Consider the following 21,268-nt stretch of genomic DNA (forward strand, 5'->3'; position numbering starts at 1 on the left):
AGATTACATCACATTTAGACAATTAAAAGTCACCATTAAAATACCCCATTAGAAATACCACAATTTAAAATTTAAAAGGACTGTCAGGAGGAATAAGAAAAAAATTTACGGTTGAGCCAGGCCAGATAATTGAAAGAGGTGGGTCTTCAGCTGTACACGGAAGGAGTGGAGATCGGAAGTAATCCTGATGTCATGGGGGAGGTCATTCCACAGGGCTGGGCCCATCACAGAGAAGGCTCTGCTCCTGGGTGTCGCCCCCCGACACTGTTTAGCGGACGGCACCCGAAGAAGTCCCTCTCTGTGTGAGCGGATTGGTCGTAGGGATGTATGGGGCAGGATGCGATCCTGCATGTAACTAGGTCCTGTGCCATGAAGCGCTTTAAAGATCATAATCAAAACCTTGAAACGCACTCGGTAGACTACAGGAAGCCAGTGCAGCTCGCGCAGGAGAGGTGTTACGGGGGAGTATCTAGTCCTCCCCATAATCACCCGCGCGGCCGCGTTCTGGACCAACTGCAGTCTCCGAGTGCATCTCAAGGGAAGCCCCATGTAGAGAGCATTGCAGTAGTCCAGGCGAGACGTCACCAGCGCATGGGTGACTGTGCGTAGGGCATCCCGGTCCAATAAGGGGCGCAATTGGCGCATCAGGCGAACCTGATGGAACGCCCCCCTTGCCACGGCTGTTACATGGTCATCCATGGACAGCCGGGCATCCAGGAAGACGCCCAAATTGCGCACCCGTTCCATGGGGGCCAGTTGCTCGCCCCCAATGGCCAGTGATGGAAGTAACTGGTTGAACCGGGAGGCCGGAAGCCACAGCCACTCCGTCTTGGAAGGGTTGAGTTTTAGTCGGTTGCCATCCATCCAGACCCGTACGGCCTCCAAACACCGGGACATCATTTCAACGGCCTCGTTGGGGTGGTTCGGGGTGGAAATGTTGGGGTGGTTCGGGGTGGAAATGTTGCCCTAGAAACAGCGAAGGACTGACTCACAGTGCCTCTGTCAGTGAAAATGGAGCTCCGGAGGGCCACTCCGTTTTCTCTGGCAGAGCACTTGGGCCCTCACAGGCACCCCTGACATGACTGGCATCAAGCTGGACACCCCCCCTCCCCCCACTCAAGGTCAAACACAATACTGATGCGGCCTTCAATGAAATTGAGTTTGACACCCCTAGTATAAAGTCTCCCGGTCGAGCAGGGGGTTGGACTAGAAGACCTCCAAGGTCCCTTCCAACCCTGTGATTCTGTTTTCTGAATCACAGCTGCCGAAGATAGGATCCAAATATATTGGGATAGACTAGAGCACCCACCCACATGTCCTCCCCCCTACTGCCTCGGAGGCCCTCTGGAGGCCAGAAACAGCCTGTTTCGAACTTCCTAGTAGGTCCATTTTTTGCCCTCTCCAGACTCCAGAGGCTTTCTAGGAACCTAAGTAGGGCGAAAAATGGCCAAACACGCAAACCGGAAGTTCGGGAATGGACTTCCAGGTTGCCCGTTGGGTCATTTTCACCCTCTGGAGGCTTCAGGATGCTTCCCTGAAGCTTCCGGGGGTGCGAAAAACCACCCAACATGTTCGCACGTTGGACGGGTTTTCACCCTCTGGAGGCTTCAGGGAAGCCTCCGGAGAGTGAAAATCGGCTGAAAATCAAGGTCCGAAATCAAGGTCGAAAATCAGCTAGCCATGGGTTCTCCATCTCGGGACTAGAGTCAGAGTGGATAAAAATTAGAATTAACTATGTGTCACCAGGGAATTTCAAAATTTCAGTCGTTTTCTCTCTGAGGTATTTATGAGGTAAATGAATGAGGCTGCTCAGGTTTTGACATTTGATCTTCACTGTTCTGCGCATTCCACGTCCTGCCAGTTGCCTCGATTTGTATTTTGAGTCATAAACAGTCCTCGATTGAGAAAAAGTCACCGTGAAAAAAGGGTTGAGAGTTGTGGGGAGGAAATGGTCTCTGGAGCAGTTAAATTGCTCAGGCGTGTGTCTTTCCTGCGCCGGAAAAAATCCAAGGGGGGGGGGGAAGAAAGGCTCTTTATAATGCACCCTCCCATCTGTGCGATTTCCATTATTGCAACGGCAATGCTGCTCAATGGGCTAATCAGCCGAATTTTCATAATGCGTTCGGCAAGAGGATAATAATAACAAAAATGAGCTTGGCAGATCATAATACGTGATTCCGGCAGGATCATTATGCCCCTTTAAGAAGAGATAAGTCCTCTTCCCCCCCCCGCCCTCCCTCTTTTCGTGTTTTATTTTAAACTGTCTGTTTGCGACTACAGAGAGTTTCCCTTGACACAAAAACCCATCATCGTATTCCAGCTGTGCACCATTGGCCCAGACGCTCTGCTTGGCAGAGATTTCAAAGCTCACAACCTCAGCAGTCTCTGCAGACTAAGATGGGAATTAAAAACTGCTTCCAAGTCCAAAAAAAAATTATCCCAACGCTCTTTGTTATTCTTAGACTAGATTATTACAGACTCGGGACTGGAAATAAATACAAAATACAGGCTCAAGCCAGAGCAAATTTGCAGTCTCTCAGCCCCAGTTAAACTCTCCTTTCTCTAAATATTTTCTCTTGTTCACAAATTCAGAAACCCCGGGAAAACTTCCATCTCTCTCTTCCTATAGATAGATAGGTCTATTTCTCCCCAGCCGCGATGAAAAAGTTAATAGCCTACCATTTTCTTTGCATTCTTCGGGGGGTTTAGCCTTCTTCGCCAAGCGTGGATCCAGCCATGATGTGGTCTTTGTGTTATGGCTGAAAAGGAAAAAGACCGCTCCGATCAGACACATTGCCAATGGACTCACGTCAATCTCTTTCCATGCCGGTTGAATAGGAGGTAGGGGACGGGAGAAGGAAGAAGGGGAAGGAAGGGAAGGAGGCAGGGAGGTTCGCTCCACAAATCCCCAATCCATATCTATCCTTTATTTGCTTACTGGCTCTGGATAGACCTGGAGGAGGTGTAGGCGTAATTGTGCGAGGCAGCCCTCTAATTTTGGCAGCCCCCTAGCTGCCTTGTCCTCAAAGCTGCTATTTTTATTAAGCAGCCCTGGAACGGTTGCCAAGCTAATCTCATTGTACATGCAGAACTCATCCGGGGCAAAAGGAATGTGCAGCTTTCTCCCACAAATATAAGGGTGCAGTCAAGAGATCTCCATGCTCATTAGCTGGCTTTTGGCCGATCGGGTTTTCACGCTAAAGCAAATCGCCTTGCACATATAATTTCTGAACGGACACAGGGACGGAGAGAGATGCAGAGTGTTGTGGTTAAAGGTTCCGTTTTTCTTGAGTCAATGATTAATGGCCTTCCATTTAAGCCACATTCATCTCTCCTGTTTTTTGCCCGGCTCTGTGGATAAAAGTATATAAAAGAACTGGGCATGGCTAGCCTAGGGAAGAGAAGGATCAGGGGAGACAGGAGAGCAGTCTTCCAATATTGAAGGGGCTGCCACAGAGAGGAGGAGGGGGTCAGACTATTTTCCAAAGCACCCAAAGGCCAAACAAGGAATAATGGATGGAAATTGAACAAGGAGAGATTCAACCTGGAAATAAGAAGGAACTTTTCTGACGGTGAGAACAATCAATCAATGGAACAGAAGTTGTGGGAGCTTCATCACTGGAAGTATTCAAGAAGAGACTGGACTGCCATCTATCAAAAATGGTTTAGAGTCTATTTGGGCAGAGGATTGGGCTTGATGACCTACAAGGTCCCTTCCAATTTTGTTAATCTGAATAGCTTGCCTCTAGAAGTTGTGGGAACTTCATCACTGGAAATTTTCAAGAAGAGACTGGACTGCCATTTGTCAGAAATAGTGTAGAGTCTCCTGCTTGAGCGGTGTGTGTGTGTGTTGGACTAGATGGTCTACAAGGTCCCTTCCAACTCTGCTAATCTTTAGTCTCTGTAATCTATATTGTGCAGGTGTTGCAAAGAATCACATGGTCCATTTGACTGACACCTAAATCAGCAATTCCTTCCACCCCTCTCTTGAATAACCAGTGAAATGAATGCTAGTTTCAGGCAATATGACTCAACAAAGAGGGACAACGTCCCAAATCAATGGATCACAGAACAGCAAACATAGCAATAAAGTTACATGTGAAACTTTTTAGAAACACACATCCTTCTTCATGCTTGGTGAATATAAGGCCAGCGGAAAGAAAAAAAAAGTGTCAGGGTCCCAAATAACACCCACAATGGAAGAAGACTCCGAGGCTTGAGGTTCCTCAAAGTTCCATTTTATTAGCGATGCCGTATTGGCACATCTGGGAAAACCTGAATCTGAAAGCTTCCCGGTTTTTTTCACCCAAAAGAAAGTTCAAGTCTCTGCCCAGCACCCACATCTCCATCACATGATCCAATCAGGCACCGTCCCAACTGGAGATGCCTCCCAGTCACACCTTGCCAGGTGTAGGGCAAGATGTCCTTGACTCTCTGAGAAAGGAATGTTATTTTAGAACAATTAATCAAGTGGAACAACTTGCTTCCAGAAGTTGTACGTAAATACTCAAACACTGGCAGTTTTAAAGAAGATGTTGAATATCCATTTGTCTGAAGTGGTGTAGGGTTTCCTGCCAAAGCAGGGGGTTGGACTAGAAGATCTCCAAGGTCCCTTCCAAATCTTCTATTCTATTCTATTCTATTCTATTCTATTCTATTCTATTCTATTCTATTCTATTCTATTCTATTCTATTCTATTCTATTCTATTCTATTCTATTCTATTCCATTCCATTCCATTCCATTCCATTCCATTCCATTCCATTCCATTCCATTCCAAACACAACCTCGGAGGCTACAGACATTGAATTGGTCACTTAAGAATGAATTATGAAAGTTTTTATTCATCTGTTATTTGTTGACTAACCCTAACCATTCATCTAAGTCTCTTTTTTTTAAATGAAGGGTGATGAAAGATCAAACATCTTGTCCCAAATTAACACGCGTGGATGCTATTGATTGCTTTTCATGCCAGAAGCAATGTGACATTTTTAATCCCACGGAGGATGTCACAGGTTTTAATTTGTACCGGACTCTCTCTTTTGACTTAAAAGTAGATTGATAGGTTGGACTTTTCTGTCGGTTGCAATTTCTAGTCCTTGGAAACTGAAAAAAGAATGTAAACTGTGGAGTGCTTGCAGCTCTGTAGACTTGGTTGTTTCCTTGAAGACGTCTCATTACCCAACTAGGTAACATCATCAGTGAACTAGCAGTGCAAAGTGCTTGTCCCTAAAGTGTTTTTTTTTCAAAAGGCAACTAAATATTCTTGGTTTTCCTTGGAGACGTTTTGCTTCTCATCCAAAATTCAATAACGACCAGCTGTCTGCAAGGAATATAAATCCTTCCATGCAGTCAGAACTAAAGAAGCTTCCTGCATGAGAAGACAAAACGTCCTCAAGGAAAACAAAGAGTCCAGTTGCCTTTTTTTGGGGGGAAAAAAAACACCTTTGGCACATTTCTTCTGCAGTGAAGAACTGCAGAAGCCCTCCTCATCTTATACATCGCCCTCACTGATTCTCGGCTGCGCTTTTGAAAATGTAACCTTTACCGGAACCAAAACTTCAATTACGGCAAACTCCCAAAATAGGAAAACCAAGAATTATTTTCTAAATGTCACCTTCTGCTCCCGAAGTCATTCAAGGCAAGCCATTCAAAGCGTTCACTCCAGGCCAATGATCATTGGCAGAGAGAATAAATGGGAAAAGACAAGAGGGGAACGCACAAGGAAAGGATTATTTCAATGCCATTAACTTTTTATTTCCCAGATATCTACCGGTTGGTTAGCCAAGAATCCAGTTGGTCTCGTCACTAGGGAAACATTCAGCAAAACTCCATACTAAATGCGCTAATTAACTTGGACCATATATATATATATAGGTTTATTTGATTGAAGGGCTGTTGCTGCATTCAGAGAAATAAACAAAAGCTAACAAAACACCCTGAACTTATAACATCTTCTTTGATGAAACCCACGGTTATTCAACGCTTATAGTGCGGATGGGACGCAGTGGCTCAGTGGCTAAGACACTGAGTTTGGCAATCAGAAAGGTCAGCGGTTCAAATCCCTAGCGCCCTGTAATGGAGTGAGCTCCCATTACTTGTCCCAGCTTCTGCCAACCTAGCAGTTTGAAAGCATGTAAAAATGCAAGTAGAAAAAAATAGGGACCACCTTTGGTGGGAAGGTAACAGCGTTCCCTGCGCTTTCGGCATTGAGTCATGCTGGCCACATGACCACAGAGATGTCTTCGGACAGCGCTGGGCCAGGGCAGACAAACAGCTGGAGCCTATTCCTAGTGGGCGCATGTGCAGAGTTGCCAGATGAAGGGAACGGCTAAAGAACAGGGTTGACTTGGGAGTAAGGCCACAGTGGATGAAGAATGGCCCCTCCCAGAGGAAATAAAAGAGGAGCAAAAGGGGAGTGGAGTTTGCAGGAGACAATTAGTCCGCTTCATTGGTTCGTGATTCTCTGAGACTCCTTGCCAAGTTCTGCAGATATCAGCCTGGCAGCTCTCCAAGCCAGAGAAGGTCTGTGACTGTAAATCCTCCTTTGAAAGACTTTGCTGGATGTTAAGGAGCAGAATTCACTGTAAATTAATAAAAGAGGTTTTTGTCGGGACAAGGGGTTTGCTTCATGTTCTCGGGAAGCCTCGGTCAGAACAATTAATAACCTTTGTGCCTGTGTCTGAATCCCTTCTGCACCTACTATACTCTTCATTTATGAAAAGCAGAGAACTGAGAAATCACAGTGAAATAGAGAATTATGGACAATGCTTCCTAAACGAGGCAGGATTCATGGCAAATAATCCAAGGGCGTAGGTTAGATATAAAAAAGGTAAAGGTTTTTTTCCTCTTTCTGGTCATGTATGACTCTAGGGCAGTGATGGCGAACCTTTTTTGGCTCGCGTGCCACAAGTGGGGGGAGCGCAGGGGGGTCGAGTGCGGGCGTGCCACACCCATAATGCAACACGCGACCCCCCCCAGTGCGCATGCGTGCACAACGCGTGACCCCCCCATTTTTACATTTTTTTTTGCCCTCCCCAGGCTCCAGGGGCTTTATAGGAGCCTGGGGAGGGCGAAAAGAGCCTCCCCCGACCCCCCGGAGGCCCTCCGGAGGCTTCAGGGACTGTCTGGAGGCTTCCCTGAAGCCTTCAGAGCGCTTAAAACCACTCTCCGAGCAAACTGGAAGTGACTTCTGGGTTGCTCGGAGGGTCGTTTTAAGAGCTCCGAAGGCATCAGGGAAGCCTCGGACGGTCCCTGAAGCCTTCGGAACGCTTAAAACGACCCTCCGAGCAACCCGGAAGTCACTTCCAGTTTGCTCGGAGGGTGGTTTTAAGCGTTCCGAAGGCTTCAGGGACGGTCCCTGAAGCCTCCCGGGGGGGCGGGGGAGGCTCTTTTCGCTCTCCCCAGGCTCCTATAAAGCCTCTGGAGCCTGGGGAAGGCGAAAAATAGCTTTTAAAAAGGTGAACTCAGGTGGCCAGCGTGCACATGCGCGCTGGCCAGCTGACAGGGCAGCGCCTCGCGTGCCCTTACAAATGGCTCCGCGTGCCACTTGTGGCACGCATGCCATAGGTTCGCCATCACGGCTCTAGGGGATGAAGTTCATCTCTGCTTCCTAGCTGAGAGAGTCAGAGTTGCCCGAAGAAGCTTCTGTGGTCATGTGACTGGCATGACTATACGTTGAAGTGCATGGAACACTCTTACTTCCTACTGAAATGGTACCTATTTATCTATTTGTATTTGCATGCTTTTGAACCTATTTATCTACTGGCATTTGCATGCTTTTGAACTGCTAGTTGGGCAGGAGATGAGGGAAGGACGGGAGCTCACCCCATTGTACAGCATTTGGGTCTCGAACCTGAGGTATCAGCTTTCCAGCTGACAAGCTTAGCAGGTAAAAGTAAAGGTTTCCCTCACACATGTGTGCTAGTCATTCCCAACCCTAGGGGGCGGTGCTCATCTCTGTTTCAAAGCCGAAGAGACAGCGCTGTCCAAAGACGTTTCCGTGGTCATGTGGCCGGCATGACTAAACACTGAAGGTGCACGGAACTCTGTTACCTTCCCACTAAAGGTGGTCCCTATTTTTCTACTTGCATTTTTTACGTGCTTCTGAATTGCTAGGTTGGTAGAAGCTGGGACAAGGAACGGGAGCTCACTCCATTACGTGGCGCTAGGGATTCGAACCGCCAAACTGCTGGCCTTTCTGATTGACAAGCTCAGCTTCTTAGCCACTGAGCCACTGCGTCCCTTAGATCATGCCTAACCAATCTTATTTCATTCTTTGACAAAGTGACTAAATTAATAGACCATCGAATTGCTGTGGACATAGTATACTTAGATTTCAGTAAGGCATTCGACAAAGTAAGCTACAACCCACTTCTTGGTAAGCTTAGTGTTTTAGCCACTGAGCCACTGTGTCCCCTTAGCAGATTCATCTACTCACAATTGCATGCCTTTGAACTGCTCAATTGGCAGATGTACACCCTAGCTAACAAATCCCATGCATGAATTTCATCTTTCAAAAAAGCGTGTTCTCCCCCCTCTCCTCATTTGACAGCGTGGAGTTAAAGTGACCCAATGTATTTTTGTACCATCACTTTATGCCGCTCTGGGAAATCTGCAGGAGAATTCTGAGTGCTGTTATGCATTTATTTCGGTCAGTCTAATGCACATACAGCGTGATCCTTGGAGAACGGCCAGGGGTTTAAAATAGAAACGGGAAATGAAATTGATGAAGTATATATTAGAAAGGGGGAGAAAATGTTCCCTTAAAAGTATTTTCTATGTAACCTCTATTACTATTTCATATGACGTAATGTGATTTGGACAACAACACTGCGAGGATTCTAAGTGGATGTATTAAAACCTCTCCAACCTGCTGGCTTTCTGTTCTGAACTATATAGCACTGCCAGTTTTATGAAGGCAAGATGCACCAGTGAGAGAAGACAGAAAAATTATGAGGAACTCATTCCTACTTATTCTGGCCCAGGCTTCCTTAAAAAGCAAGAAGCAGAGTCTTGGTCCCGGCAAAACCCCTTTTATTTACACAACTGTGAATTCCTTTCATAAGATTTGCAGACTTCAGTTCCCAGAATTCCCCAGCCAGGAAAATCTGTAGTCTCAAGTTTAATGGAGCTTCCATTTCCACGCCCAAGCATGGAAAACATGAACAAAGTAAAAAGAAAGAAAAGATTCAACATTTCACGAACATTGTCAAGCAGTTCAGGTGCCTAAAACCAAAAGGGAGGCTTCTAAGCAAAATTCTAACTGACTTTTCTTTAGCAAGATTTATTGAAAGGAATAAAATAGTGTTGCAAAAACTCCAACAATTAAACCCTTTCCTATTTATATCTATTTTACGTTTTCATACATTGGGACAGATCCCCCCTCCCCGTTTTACTGACAATAGAGATCCTTGTGCTTAGCTTCCCCTGAATATTTATTAGACCAATAATTATACGACTAAACCAATGAACAAATATACACAATGTATTTGCATATGTATACAGATCAGTGGTGGGATTCCATTTTTTTTTACTACCGGTTCTGTGGGCGTGGCTTGGTGGGGATGGAAGGGAAGGATACTGCAAAATCCCCAGTCCCTCCCCATTCCTGGGAAAAGGATATTGCAAAATCCCCATTCCCTCCTGATCAGCTGGGACTTGGGAGAATAGATGGGGGAGGGGCCAGTCAGAGGTGGTATTTACCAGTTCTCTGAACTACTCAAAATTTCCGCTACTGGTTCTCCAGAACCGGTCAGAACCTGCTAAATACATCTGGTCCAGCCTCTTCTTAAAAATCTCCAGTGATGAAGCACCCACAACTTCTGAAAATAAGCTATTCCACTGGTTAATTGTCCTCACTATTAGGAAGTTTCTCCTTAATTCCAGGTTGCTTCTCTCCTTGGTTAGTTTCCAACCATACTTACTCAATAAAGTAGACTTTAGTACTTACTCAAAGTAGACTTTAGCACTTATTCAATAGAGTAGTCTTTAGCACTTATTCAATAAAGTAGTCTTTAGCACTTACTCAATAAGTAGATTTTAGTACATACTCAATAAAGTAGACTTTAGTACTTACTCAATAAGTAGACTTTAGTACTCAATAAAGTAGACTTTAGTATTTACTCAAAGTAGACTTTAGTACTTACTCAATAGTCTTTAGTACTTACTCAATACTAGACTTTAGTACTTACTCAATAAAGTAGACTTTAATACTTACTCAAAGTAGACTTTAGTACTTACTCAATAAAATAGTCTTTAGTACTTACTCAATAAAGTAGACTTTAGTTCTTACTCAATGAAGTAGACTTTATTACTTACTCAATGAAGTAGACTTCCCCTTTCTCTGTGTAAGCCATTTCCCAATTATCCGGCAAGGGGCCCAGTTCATCATTTTCTTCAAGTTTTGGATGCTTCGTTACATCCATCTCCTCTTTCACTTCTTCTGGCTGGCTATAAACAGGAGCAGGATAAGGTTGAGATGATGTTTCAACTGAGGCACCCGTGCTCTTCTCCTCATGTTCACTCGACTCTGCATGAATAAAAACACGGACATCATTTGTAAAGGCAAAGATTTGCCCTGTCTGCTTGCGCTTGACTCTAGGGGGCACTGCGCATCTTTGTTCCTTTGCCGAGGGAGCTAGTGTTGCCCGAAGACATTTACCATGGCCATGTGGCCAGCATGGCTGTACGCAGTGGCGGGATTCAAATCATTTAACAGCCGGTTCTCTGCCCTAATGACCAGCTGGGTAGGTGTGTCTCGGTGGTCATGTGACTAGGTGGGCGTGGCCAACTCAACGTCACTCAGATCGATGGGCGCTTCGCCTTAGCTGTTACAATGTAATAAGGGTTAACCGGAGAGGCAGTTTCTGTAAACAGGGCAATAGAGATTAAGCTAGAAACAACTCCAGACTGTTTCCTTCCTGCCTTCCTTACAGGATTAGCCCTGTAAAGTGAGAAAAACAAACAAAAGGAGATTTCTTCCAACAACCGCTTCTCCCAACTGCTTAGAAAGTTAACAACTGATTCTCCCGAATAGGTGCGAACCTGCTGAATCCCACCACTGGCCAAAGGCACACTGAATGCTGTTACCTTCCCACCAAAGTGGTACCTATTTATCTACTTGCATTTGCATGTTTTCGAACTTCTAGTTGGGCAGGAGCAAAGAATGGGAGCTCATCCAGTCACGGGACTTGAACTGCCAACCTTTTGGGCGACAGCCCAGTGTCTTAACCACTGGGCTACCATGCCCCCACAACAATAGCCTACATCATTTGTAGGCTGTTATTATTGCAATGAAGCAAGACTGCTATGACTGGGCTTCAGGAGGGCTTCTCCAGTTGGGTCATACTTATGGAGACAGGCCAGGAGTGGCACATGGGCCAACTGATTTGGCCTTTCTAAGTTACAAACTTCAGCATGGGCCAGAATGAAAAATCCCACAATAATTTTATAGTTGGAAGAGACCTTGTAGGTCATCTACTCCAACCCAACCACCCAAGTAGACCCTGTAACAGGGGGTCAGCAACTTGCGGCTCTTTCATCCTTCTGCTGTGGTTCCCTGTTGCCAGTCGGCTCCACAAGTGATAGAGCTCTTGGTTAGGACAGGTAGAGGAAAAAGGACACCACTCTAGGAGGAGACTCTATGCTTGGGGAACCAGACTTCCGGTCAGCTCCAGAGATGAACGGAGGGCTTCTGGTTAGCACCTTTTGGCTCTTGAGTGTTTAAGGTTGCTGACTCCTGCCCCATACCATTTCTGATAGATGGCAGTCCAGTCTCTTCTTCAAAGCCTCCAGTGATGAAACTCCCACAACTTCTGAAGGCAACTCTTTTCCATGGGAACAAGTCTGTCTGTCTGTCTGTCTGTCTCTCTCTCTGTCTGTCTGTCTCTCCCCCCCACACACACATCCATCCATCCATCCATCCATCCATCCATCCATCCATCCATCCATCTATCACATAAGTTTTCTTCCACCGGCTGTCATTTTTTTCTTGTAAGTACCTAAGGTGGTTGTATTTATTCCAAGACATAAAATCACGTTACAGGGATGACAAACTTTTTTTATCTGTATAAAATCCTCTCGGGATCCTGCAGTGGTTTAATCTCTTTATATCATTATTTTTCTACAAACCTGAGGGAATTCCCCTGATTTTTGGCTCCAGCGGCAACAATTTTTGCACTACTACTTTGGTAAGTGAGTCTTTCCTACCTGAAGCTATGTATTACATATAGAGACAAATCTCATTTGGCGCAAAGCATTTCCTTCTCTGGAAAGGATTCACTTAGAAATATGAACAGCGCGACTACAAGGTATTCTGAGTCGCAACGTTGAAGACAGGCAAATCTTTCCAGATTTGCTGAAAACGAGGTTCTAAATTAAGTTGTTCCCTGACTGTAACCAATGGAAACAAGTCTTGCATTTTTAGGTGACCTACTTTCAAAAATTAAGCTGCATTACAGAAGGAGGATAAAAGCACAGACATGAGCTTGATGAGGAAGTTCAGAGAAGTTCAGAGTAGAGAGCATGGCAGCGTTTCCACACTCCAATCCGCCCAAAGGATTATCAACATGGTTGGGGGAATAACTTCACTCTTGATGACCAGAGGACATTAAGAATGGCTCTGTGCTCCATCTTTACTCCCTCCAGCTAATAGGAGAAGCCAATGAGAGAAGCCAATGGGAGAAGACTTAAGTCTTAGTGGACAACTAATTAAATATGAGCCAGCTGTGTGCAGCGGCAGCCAAAAAAAGCCAACACAATCCTAAATTGCATTTACAGAGGGATACGATCAAGATCAAGGGAGGTACTAATACCACTCTATAAAGCCCTAGTAAGATCACACCTAGAGTCCTGCATCCAGTTTTGGACATCACACTATAAAAAGATGTTAGAGATTCTAGAAAGAGTGCAGAGAAGAGTAACCACGATGATGCGGGGACTGGAGGCTCAAACATACAATGAACGGTTGCAGGAACTGGACATGGCTAGTCTAGGGAAGAGAAGGACCAGGGGAGACATGATAGCAATCTTCCAATATTTGAGGGGCTGCCACAGAAAAGAGGGGGTCAAGCTATTTTCCAAAACACCCGAAGGCCAGACAAGGTATAATGGATGAAAACTGACCAAGGAGCGATTCAACCTGGAAAAAAGGAGTCATTTTCTGACAGTGAGAACAATCCACCCATGGAACAGAAGTTGCCTTCAGAAGTTGTGGGAACTTCATCACTGGAAGCTTTCAAGAAGAGACTGGACTGCCATCTGTCAGAAACGGTGTAGGATCTCCTGCTTGGGCAGGGGGTTGGACTAGATGACCTCCGGGGCCCCTTCCAGCTCTCTTCTAATTAAAATATCTTTCAGAGCTGGAATAAAACCCATCCCTTCCCTAACCCTTCTCTACTGCAGGAAATGTAAAAACCTAATATTCAATAAATAGCAACCTTGGAAACAATATTTTCCTTCATCTTTGTTGCATCCACAACTATTCTACTCTGAAAATGCATCACCCGGTCCCAGATTTTATTCAACAATATTTAATCCGCGTAGCATGGAAGCTGGGCAAAGCATCTCAATTTTCCTTTCGCATTAGCTATCAGGTGATTGCAAATTTAACTCGCCCTCAGGAAATACATAATTAAAAGAACGTTTTCATATTCTCAGGCAACAACTTAATGGATTTCCTATAACTCAGGAAAGGAAGAAAAATAAAACCCTCCACAGAGACATAAATTTACTCTTGTTTTATTTAGGTTTCGTTGTTAAATGTTAACGGTGAATAATCTGTTCCAATATTTCTAGACAGAGAAATATTTCTCAGTTTAGCAATGAGGTGGGGTGAGGTTGGGAAAAGATCTGCAGGAAAATGCAGACGGAGAAGAATGGAAGGCATTACGCTTCATACGAGATAAGCTATGCTCATGTCATTTTTTATATTCTAAACTATACATCACTTTAAAAGTGACTTTGGCATTGTCCGAGCTGCAGATATGGATCTAGCAATATTTCTGTGCATTTAAAAAAATGCCCCAAACATTATGAATAATATAAGAGATTTCTATCTCACTTGGAACTGTATACGACAATTATACCATGTATTTTAAAATGGACCAAGCTGGACTTTTCATTATTTTAAAACAGGATTTCCATGAATGACTTGGGTCTTTTTGCTTCCTACAGGCAGACCTCGACTTACAACCACAATTGAACCCCAAATTTCTGACGTTAAGCAAGACAATTTGTTAAGTGAGTTTCCTGGACAAAAATTCAGAATCCCGACCCAGAGGGAATCAATCTTAAATATTCCTGGATGAGAGCGTCTTTAGCGACTGTGAGATAGAATAAAGTGAAACTGTAAAGGTTCCCCTCGCACATATGTGCTAGTCATTCCCAACTCTAGGGGGCGGTGCTCATCACTGTTTCAAAGCCGAAGAGCCAGTGCTGTGCGAAGACGTCTCCATGGTCATTTAACCGGCATGACTAAATGCCGAAGGCACACGGAACGCTGTTACCCTCCCACCAAAGATGGTCCCTATTTTTCTACTTGCATTTTCTACGTGCTTTCCAACTGCTAGGTTGGCAGAAGCTGGGACAAGGAACGGGAGGTCACTCTGTTACACAGCACTAGGGATTCGAGCCGCTGAACTGCCGACCTTTCTGATCGACAAGCTCAGCATCTTAGCCATTGAGCCACTGCATCCCTTGTGAGATAGAATATGGTGGCTTTTATATGATTATGTGTCTTCAAACATAATAACAGAATAATAAAGTTGGAAGGGACCTAGGAGATCTTCTAGTCCAACCCACTGCTCATGCAGGAGAACCAATTGGATTCAAGACAAAATGCTTGTCCAATCACCCACAACTTCTGAAGACAAGCCATTCCACTGGTTAATTGATCTCACCATCAGGAAATTTCTCCTTAGTTCCAAGTTGCTTCTCTCCTTGAAGAGTTTCCACCCGTTGCTTCTTATCCTGCCTTCAGGTGCTTTGGAGAATAGGTGGACCCCCTCCTCTCTGTGGCAGCCCCTCAAACATTGGAAGACTGCTATCATGTCACCCCTGGTCCTTCTCTTCACTAGACTAAGACATACCCAATTCCTGCAACCGTTCTTCGTTTGTTTTAGCCTCCAGTCCCCTAATCATCTTTGTTGCTCTTCTCTGCACAATTTCCAGCCTCTCAACATCTGTTTTACATTGTGGTCGCCCAAAACTAGATGCCATATTCCACATGTGGCATTATAGAATGGCAGTAACACTTCCCATGATCTCAGTGTCATTCTTCTGTGAATGCAACCTAGGCCTGCGTAGAAATGTGGGGGGAAATATTCTCACCTGGCGTGATTGCCACGCTATTGCCATTCACCACTGCTTTCTCTTCCTCTTCCTCTTCGGGCGGCTCAATCTCTGTCTTTTCCATGTTGCTCACTGACTTGTTCCTTTTCCGTTTGCCTTCCGAACTGGGCGTTGCTCCTGGGAGGATCTGATCTGTGACATTTAATAGCAGGGGGACTGGCTCAGCTGGAGGTTTGGGAGTACCGTAGTAATTATCTAGGACGAAGCAAAAGAAAAGAGGAGAAATAAAAAAATCAGAAAACGGGCGCAGAAAGAACAGCTTCCTATCGATCTCATTCTGTACTGTATTTTTTTCAGGTTTCGATCCCCCATTTCAAACCCCTTTAAAATTTCAAGTGACCAACCTAGATGTATTTCAGTGACAACTGGATTTTTTTTTGGGGGGATATGTATATATTTGTGGATAGAAAGATGCACTCAGGGTGGAATAGAAAGCCTTTTAACTAAAACAATTTCTGTTCCAGATAGCTGCTAGCTTTCAAATGTATGGTTTGTAATCTCTCCCTTTTGATTTCTTGTTTATTTGGGCATCGATAACCTCTTATTCTGCTCGCAAAATTGCCTGATGGAAAATAAAACCCTCCAAAATAAAGCCTTTGAAGTAACGAAAACGACAACACTAATAATATGTCTATTCCAGATCCTTGGAAAGGACTCAATAGACAAAAATGCCAAATCCAGTCTGAACATCTGGCTTGCTGTGCAATTCCTCCTCCTCCTCTTCCTTCTCCTCCTCCTCCTCCCCTGCATGACAAAGTAACAACAATGATGCATTGGAAGTTGTGCAAAAAATATCATTTGCCTGCAGGCAAGAATTGGTAGGACCATACGGTTGTTCTGAGCCAGGCTTCCTTAAAAAGCAAGAAGCCGAGTCTTGGTCCCGGCAAAACCCCATTTATTTACACAACTGTGAATTCCTTTCGTACACAGTCAGAGAGGCTTAGCAAACAGTCTTTCAGAGGAATATTTATCCACACGAACCTTATCTCGTTTGGAGAGCTGCCAGATAACTAGTTTCCAAATGCAGAGCAAGGCAACGCTTGGCACAGAGTCTCTTATAGTCACAAACAGAACTTTCAATTCTTGAATTGACCAAACGAACGAATTGTTTCCTGCAAAAGCCCCCTCCCCATTCACTCCTCTTTTGTTTCCCATGGGAGGGGCAAATCACCTCCAAGGTGTGGCTTTACTCCTAAGTCGGCCCTGCTTTCTTAGTTGTTCTTGTCTTCCGGCAGCTCTGCGCATGCGCAAACAGTGGGAACAAGCTCCAGCTGTTCCTCTGCCTCACTGCTGTTTAGCTCCCTCTCTGCCTCTGACGCAGAGCCCTCGTCTGAGCTTTCCTCAGCCCCCAGGACTGGCCCATGGTCCTCCCCAACCTCCTCACTACCGACTTTCCTCATTTACCAGCCGGAAGACTCAAATCCAGCCGGAAGACTCAAATCCAACTGACAGTTGTGTGTCCCACAGCTTTAAGACCATTCCTCTTACCATCAACCCACAGCAACTATCATTTGCTCTTCTGCTTTCCATACACCATATTATACCCTATTCCATTGCCATTCTGCTTCCTCCCCCCCTCTCCTCTTCCCTACCTCCTTTCTTCCCTCTACCATCCCTCTCTTCTCTCCTTCCCCTTCCTCTCTCCTTCTCCTCTCTCCTCTTTCCACTCCTTCCCTCTCTCCTACTCTTTTCCTCCCTTCTACTTCCTCTCTCCTACCCCCTCTCCTCTTCCTTTCTCTCTTCCACTCTCTCCACTTAACTTACACGCTGTATTTCAGCAAAATCCATTTAATATTGATGGTATTAATAATTGCAATAAACATCTTTCATGTTGATAATTTTAACATGCACCCTCCTTTTAAAGGTATACATAAATACCAATTCCATTGTTATTCCCCCCCCCCTAAAAAAACCCATATTTTTGGCCAACGTGTGGGCTAAGTTCAGGGGAACCATTTGACATTTGAACAATAACAAAAAAAATTATAAAAGAGGCCGAAAAACTGCAATCATTTGGTTTACCGTTTTTATTTTTTAGCTTTGATGGGAAGTCTTTGAACAGTGCTGGATAACCATCTATTAGGGATGCTCTTGTAACCTTGCAATTTATAAGATTCATGGAGTGCATTTCCCAGAATTTTCCCCACCAGCATGCTGGATGGAGGAATTTTGGGAGTTGAAGTCCACACACCTTAAAGTTGCCAAGGTTGAGAAGCACCAATCTAACGGAATAACAGAGTTGGAAGGGACCTTGGAGGTCTTCTAGTCCAACCCCCTGCTTAGGCAGGAAGCCCTACACCACTTCAGACAAATGGCTATCCAGCATCTTCTTAAAGACTTCCAGTGTTGGGGCATTCACAACTTCTGGAGGCAACTTCTGTTCCACTAATTAATTGTTCTAAGTGTCAGGAAATTTCTCCTTAGTTCTAGGTTGCTTCTCTCCTTGATTAGTTTCCACCCATTGCTTCTTGTCCTGAGGAATTCTGGCAGTTGAAGTCCACAAGTCCTAAAAGGGCCATGGTTCCCCATCCTTGTTCTAAACCAACTCTCCACCTCAAATCAAGACAACCCCGTTGCTCTCAGCTCTCCCACCCCTGGTTAAAATTAGAATAACAGAATCGGAAAGGACGTTGGAGGTCTTCTAGTCCAACCCCCTGCTTAGGCAGGAAACCCTACACCACTTCAGACAAAGTCTTATCCAACATCTTCTTGAAAACTTCCAGTGTTGGGGCATTCACAACTTCTGGTATCAAGTTGTTCCACTGATAAATTGTTCTGACTGTCAGGAAATTTCTCCTTAGTTCTAAGTTGCTTCTCTCCTTGATTAGTTTCCACCCATTGCTTCTTGTTCTGCCCTCAGGTGCCTTGGAAAATAGTTTGACTCCTTCTTCTTTGTGGCAACCCCTGAGATATTGGAAGACTGCTATCATGTCTCCCCTAGTCCTTCTTTTCATTAAACTAGACATACCCAGTTCCTGCAACCATTCTTCATCTGTTTTAGCTTCCAGTCCCCTAATCATCTTTCTTGCTCTTCTCTGCAATCCAGTGCATCTTCCCCTGAACGGGGTTGAATCAGACAATTTCAAAGCAGCCTTCCAACTTTATGGTTCCCTGCTCCATCCCTCCACGACAGGTTCAAGTCTCCTCTTCAAGAAATAAGCTGGGAACCAATTCTGGCCTAAGCGATACTGGGCCTACTCCTGGCCGAACGAACATCTCTGCATTAAAACTTCAACCACATGGATTACTGCTGCAAGCAGATTTATATTTAAGTGCTTCAGGCACATCTGTCCGCTTGTTCTCCTCGTCTTTGCTCTTGGAGCCCCTAATGATGATAGAGAGGTAAGCATGGAGTGGTTTCTGCTGTTTCTGCTTCTCCCAACTGCTTCTCCCTCTTTGCCCGGATTTCAAAATTAATTTTTTCGCTGGAATGTAATTTATTGAGATGGAGACAGTTCAAATGAATGCAACCAGACTGTGCGTCATAAAATGCGAAGGCTTTGGGGCTTTCCAAGCACCGCAGATTAAATTATGAGCTTTTTATTTTTCATCCTCCCTCCCTTCCAGAGCAATTAGCTACATGCATGCTCTCTCTCTCTCTCTCTCTCTCTCTCTCTCTCTCTCTTTCTCTCACTCACTCACTCACTCACTCACACACAAATGATCTAATTAAATAATAATAACAATAATACCTGGAGGCAGCAGAAGAGGAGAGAGAGAGAAGGGAAGAATATCGCAAAATAAAAAGGCCTGCGAATAGATGAATGATGACTTTGGAAAAGAAAGCAGATACAGGACCAATAATCCAAAACATCTGGATTGCTAGTTGGAGCAACATTGTCACTGAGAAAATCACCATCAGTCAATTGTAGATGCAGATTTACAATGCACAGCTTACACCTTCCTTCCTTCCTTCCTTCCTTCCTTCCTTCCTTCCTTCCTTCCTTCCTTCCTTCCTTCCTTCTCTTTTCCTTCCTTTTTCTTCCTTCCTTCCCTTTTCCTTCCTTCCCTTTTCCTTCCTTCCTTCCTTCCTTCCTTCCTTCCTTCTTTTCCTTCCCTTTCCTTCCCTTTTCCTTCCTTCCTTCCTTCCTTCCTTCCTTCCTTCCTTCCTTCCTTCCTTCCTTCCTTCCTTCCTTCCTTCTCTTTTCCTTCCTTTTCCTTCCTTCCTTCCTTTTTCCATCCATCCATCCATCCATCCATCCATCCATCCACCCTCCCTCCCTCCCTCCCACCCACCCCTCCATCCCTCCAACCACCCACCCACCCATCTAAGAACAACTAGGGCTATTCTAAAGAACATATTCTCAGATTGAAGGACTGCAGCTATAATCCGAAGCTCTGCCGTGTCACACTGGTGTTGTTCTCTCCCTTTGGCATCCGTCAAGTCCATTGCTGCAAAAGGGCCACCTGTCCTTCAACAATTGTGGTGCTCAAGTGTAGTAGACATTCTGCTGTCGTTTCATTCATCCTTCTGGTAATTACTTGGCTAATGCAGGGAGTGCGTTGTTGGTCTCTCATTGACAGAATCTGGAGTTCTCATTTCTCCGTTGGAAGCCCAACCGAGCATAATGATTTTGGACACAGCTTGTAGGTCATTGTGTGAAGGAGGCCATCATCGCTCAGCATGTGGCCCTTTCCTTTTGGCAAGGATTTTCATCATTAGCAAAGAGAAGGCTGGACTGGGATGCTGTCTCCCCTTCTCTCTTCTCATTTATTTCCAGAAACACTTAAAAAAGTATCTCTAATTACCTGAAAGGGACACGATGGCTCAGGGGCTTAGATGCTGAGCTTGTCGATAAGAAAAGTCGGCAGTTTGGTGGTTTGAATCCCTAGCGCCCCATAATGGAGTGAGCTCCCGCGACTTGTCCCAGCTTCTGCCAACCTAGCAGTTCAAAAGTGTGTAAAAATGCAAGGAGAAAAATAGGAACCACCTTTGATGGGAAGGGAACAGCGTTCCATGCGCCTTCGGCATTGAGTCCTGCCGGCCACATGACCACGGAGATGTCTTTGGACAGCGCTGGCTCTTCGGCTTTGAAACAGAGATGAGCACCACCCCCTAGAGTCGGGAACGACTAGCACATATGTGCGAGGGGAACCTTTACCTTTAAGATCACACTTGGAATGCTACATCCGGTTCTGTCATCTATGACTGTGTGTGTGTGTGTGTGTGTATTGCAGTATAACTCTGGAACGCCTTGGGCAATTTCAACCAAATTTGGTACACAGATGACTTACTCTCTGGAACAAATATTGTGGGGATAAGACACCCCTAAAACCATTCAGGCTGTGTGTTCTGTTAAGATACAGCCTGTTGTGCCTTAAAATGGCTTCTACTGTACAGCGTAGTGGAGTTACCATGGTAAGGGCTTCACAGTACGCCACAAGGTGGGGGGGTCCCTCTGGTAAGTTGGGAAAACCCAACATTAGAAATTACATTTGGTCTGGCCATTTTCCCCCTATAAATAAATACCCGGGCAATACTGGGTTATCAGCTAGTTATACATAAAATTTCCAGGAAGAACCTCAGTACTCTGCTATGGTCTTCCTGTGAATTAGAGGCTAATCCTGCTAGGATCGAAGAAATGACTACATTTGAAAATGGTTATATTTTAGTTTTCTTGCAGAGGGTAAAAAATATGGAGGACTCGGTGAACAATAGACTATTCCCAGCAAACCTGCATCTACGTAGCAGCTATGAGGCAGAGTTGAAGACAAGTTCAGAGTGGCTGGATTAAATAAATATCATTATGAGTTGGAGGTTGCCAAGCTCAATTAATAAAGCTTTGTTGAATTTGGTAGATGCCTCCAAGGCTTCTCAAGATAGCAGGAAAGCAAACATTTCATCCTGCTATTCCACAGAATATTTCTTGCGTTGTTTGCAACAGAGAGAGAGAGAGAGAGAGACAGAGAGACAGAGAG

General features: G+C 44.9%; 1 protein-coding gene across 8 annotated transcripts in view; it reads right to left on the bottom strand.

The window, feature by feature from the left end:
* Window positions 1-21,268, bottom strand: part of MAGI2 (membrane associated guanylate kinase, WW and PDZ domain containing 2) — a 498,445-nt gene that overhangs the window by 130,568 nt on the left and 346,609 nt on the right. For all 8 annotated transcript variants that reach the window (XM_081957510.1, XM_081957509.1, XM_081957508.1 and 5 more), the window contains 3 exons: window positions 15,329-15,544; window positions 10,319-10,529; window positions 2,680-2,759 (listed from right to left, as the gene is read on the bottom strand). In XM_081957510.1, coding sequence (XP_081813636.1) covers window positions 2,680-2,759; window positions 10,319-10,529; window positions 15,329-15,544 — 507 coding nt within the window. The remainder of the gene's footprint in view (window positions 1-2,679; window positions 2,760-10,318; window positions 10,530-15,328; window positions 15,545-21,268) is intronic.

Source organism: Natrix helvetica (assembly GCF_964273705.1).
Source record: "Natrix helvetica genome assembly, chromosome: 6".
In the NCBI taxonomy this organism is placed as follows: domain Eukaryota; kingdom Metazoa; phylum Chordata; class Lepidosauria; order Squamata; family Natricidae; genus Natrix; species Natrix helvetica.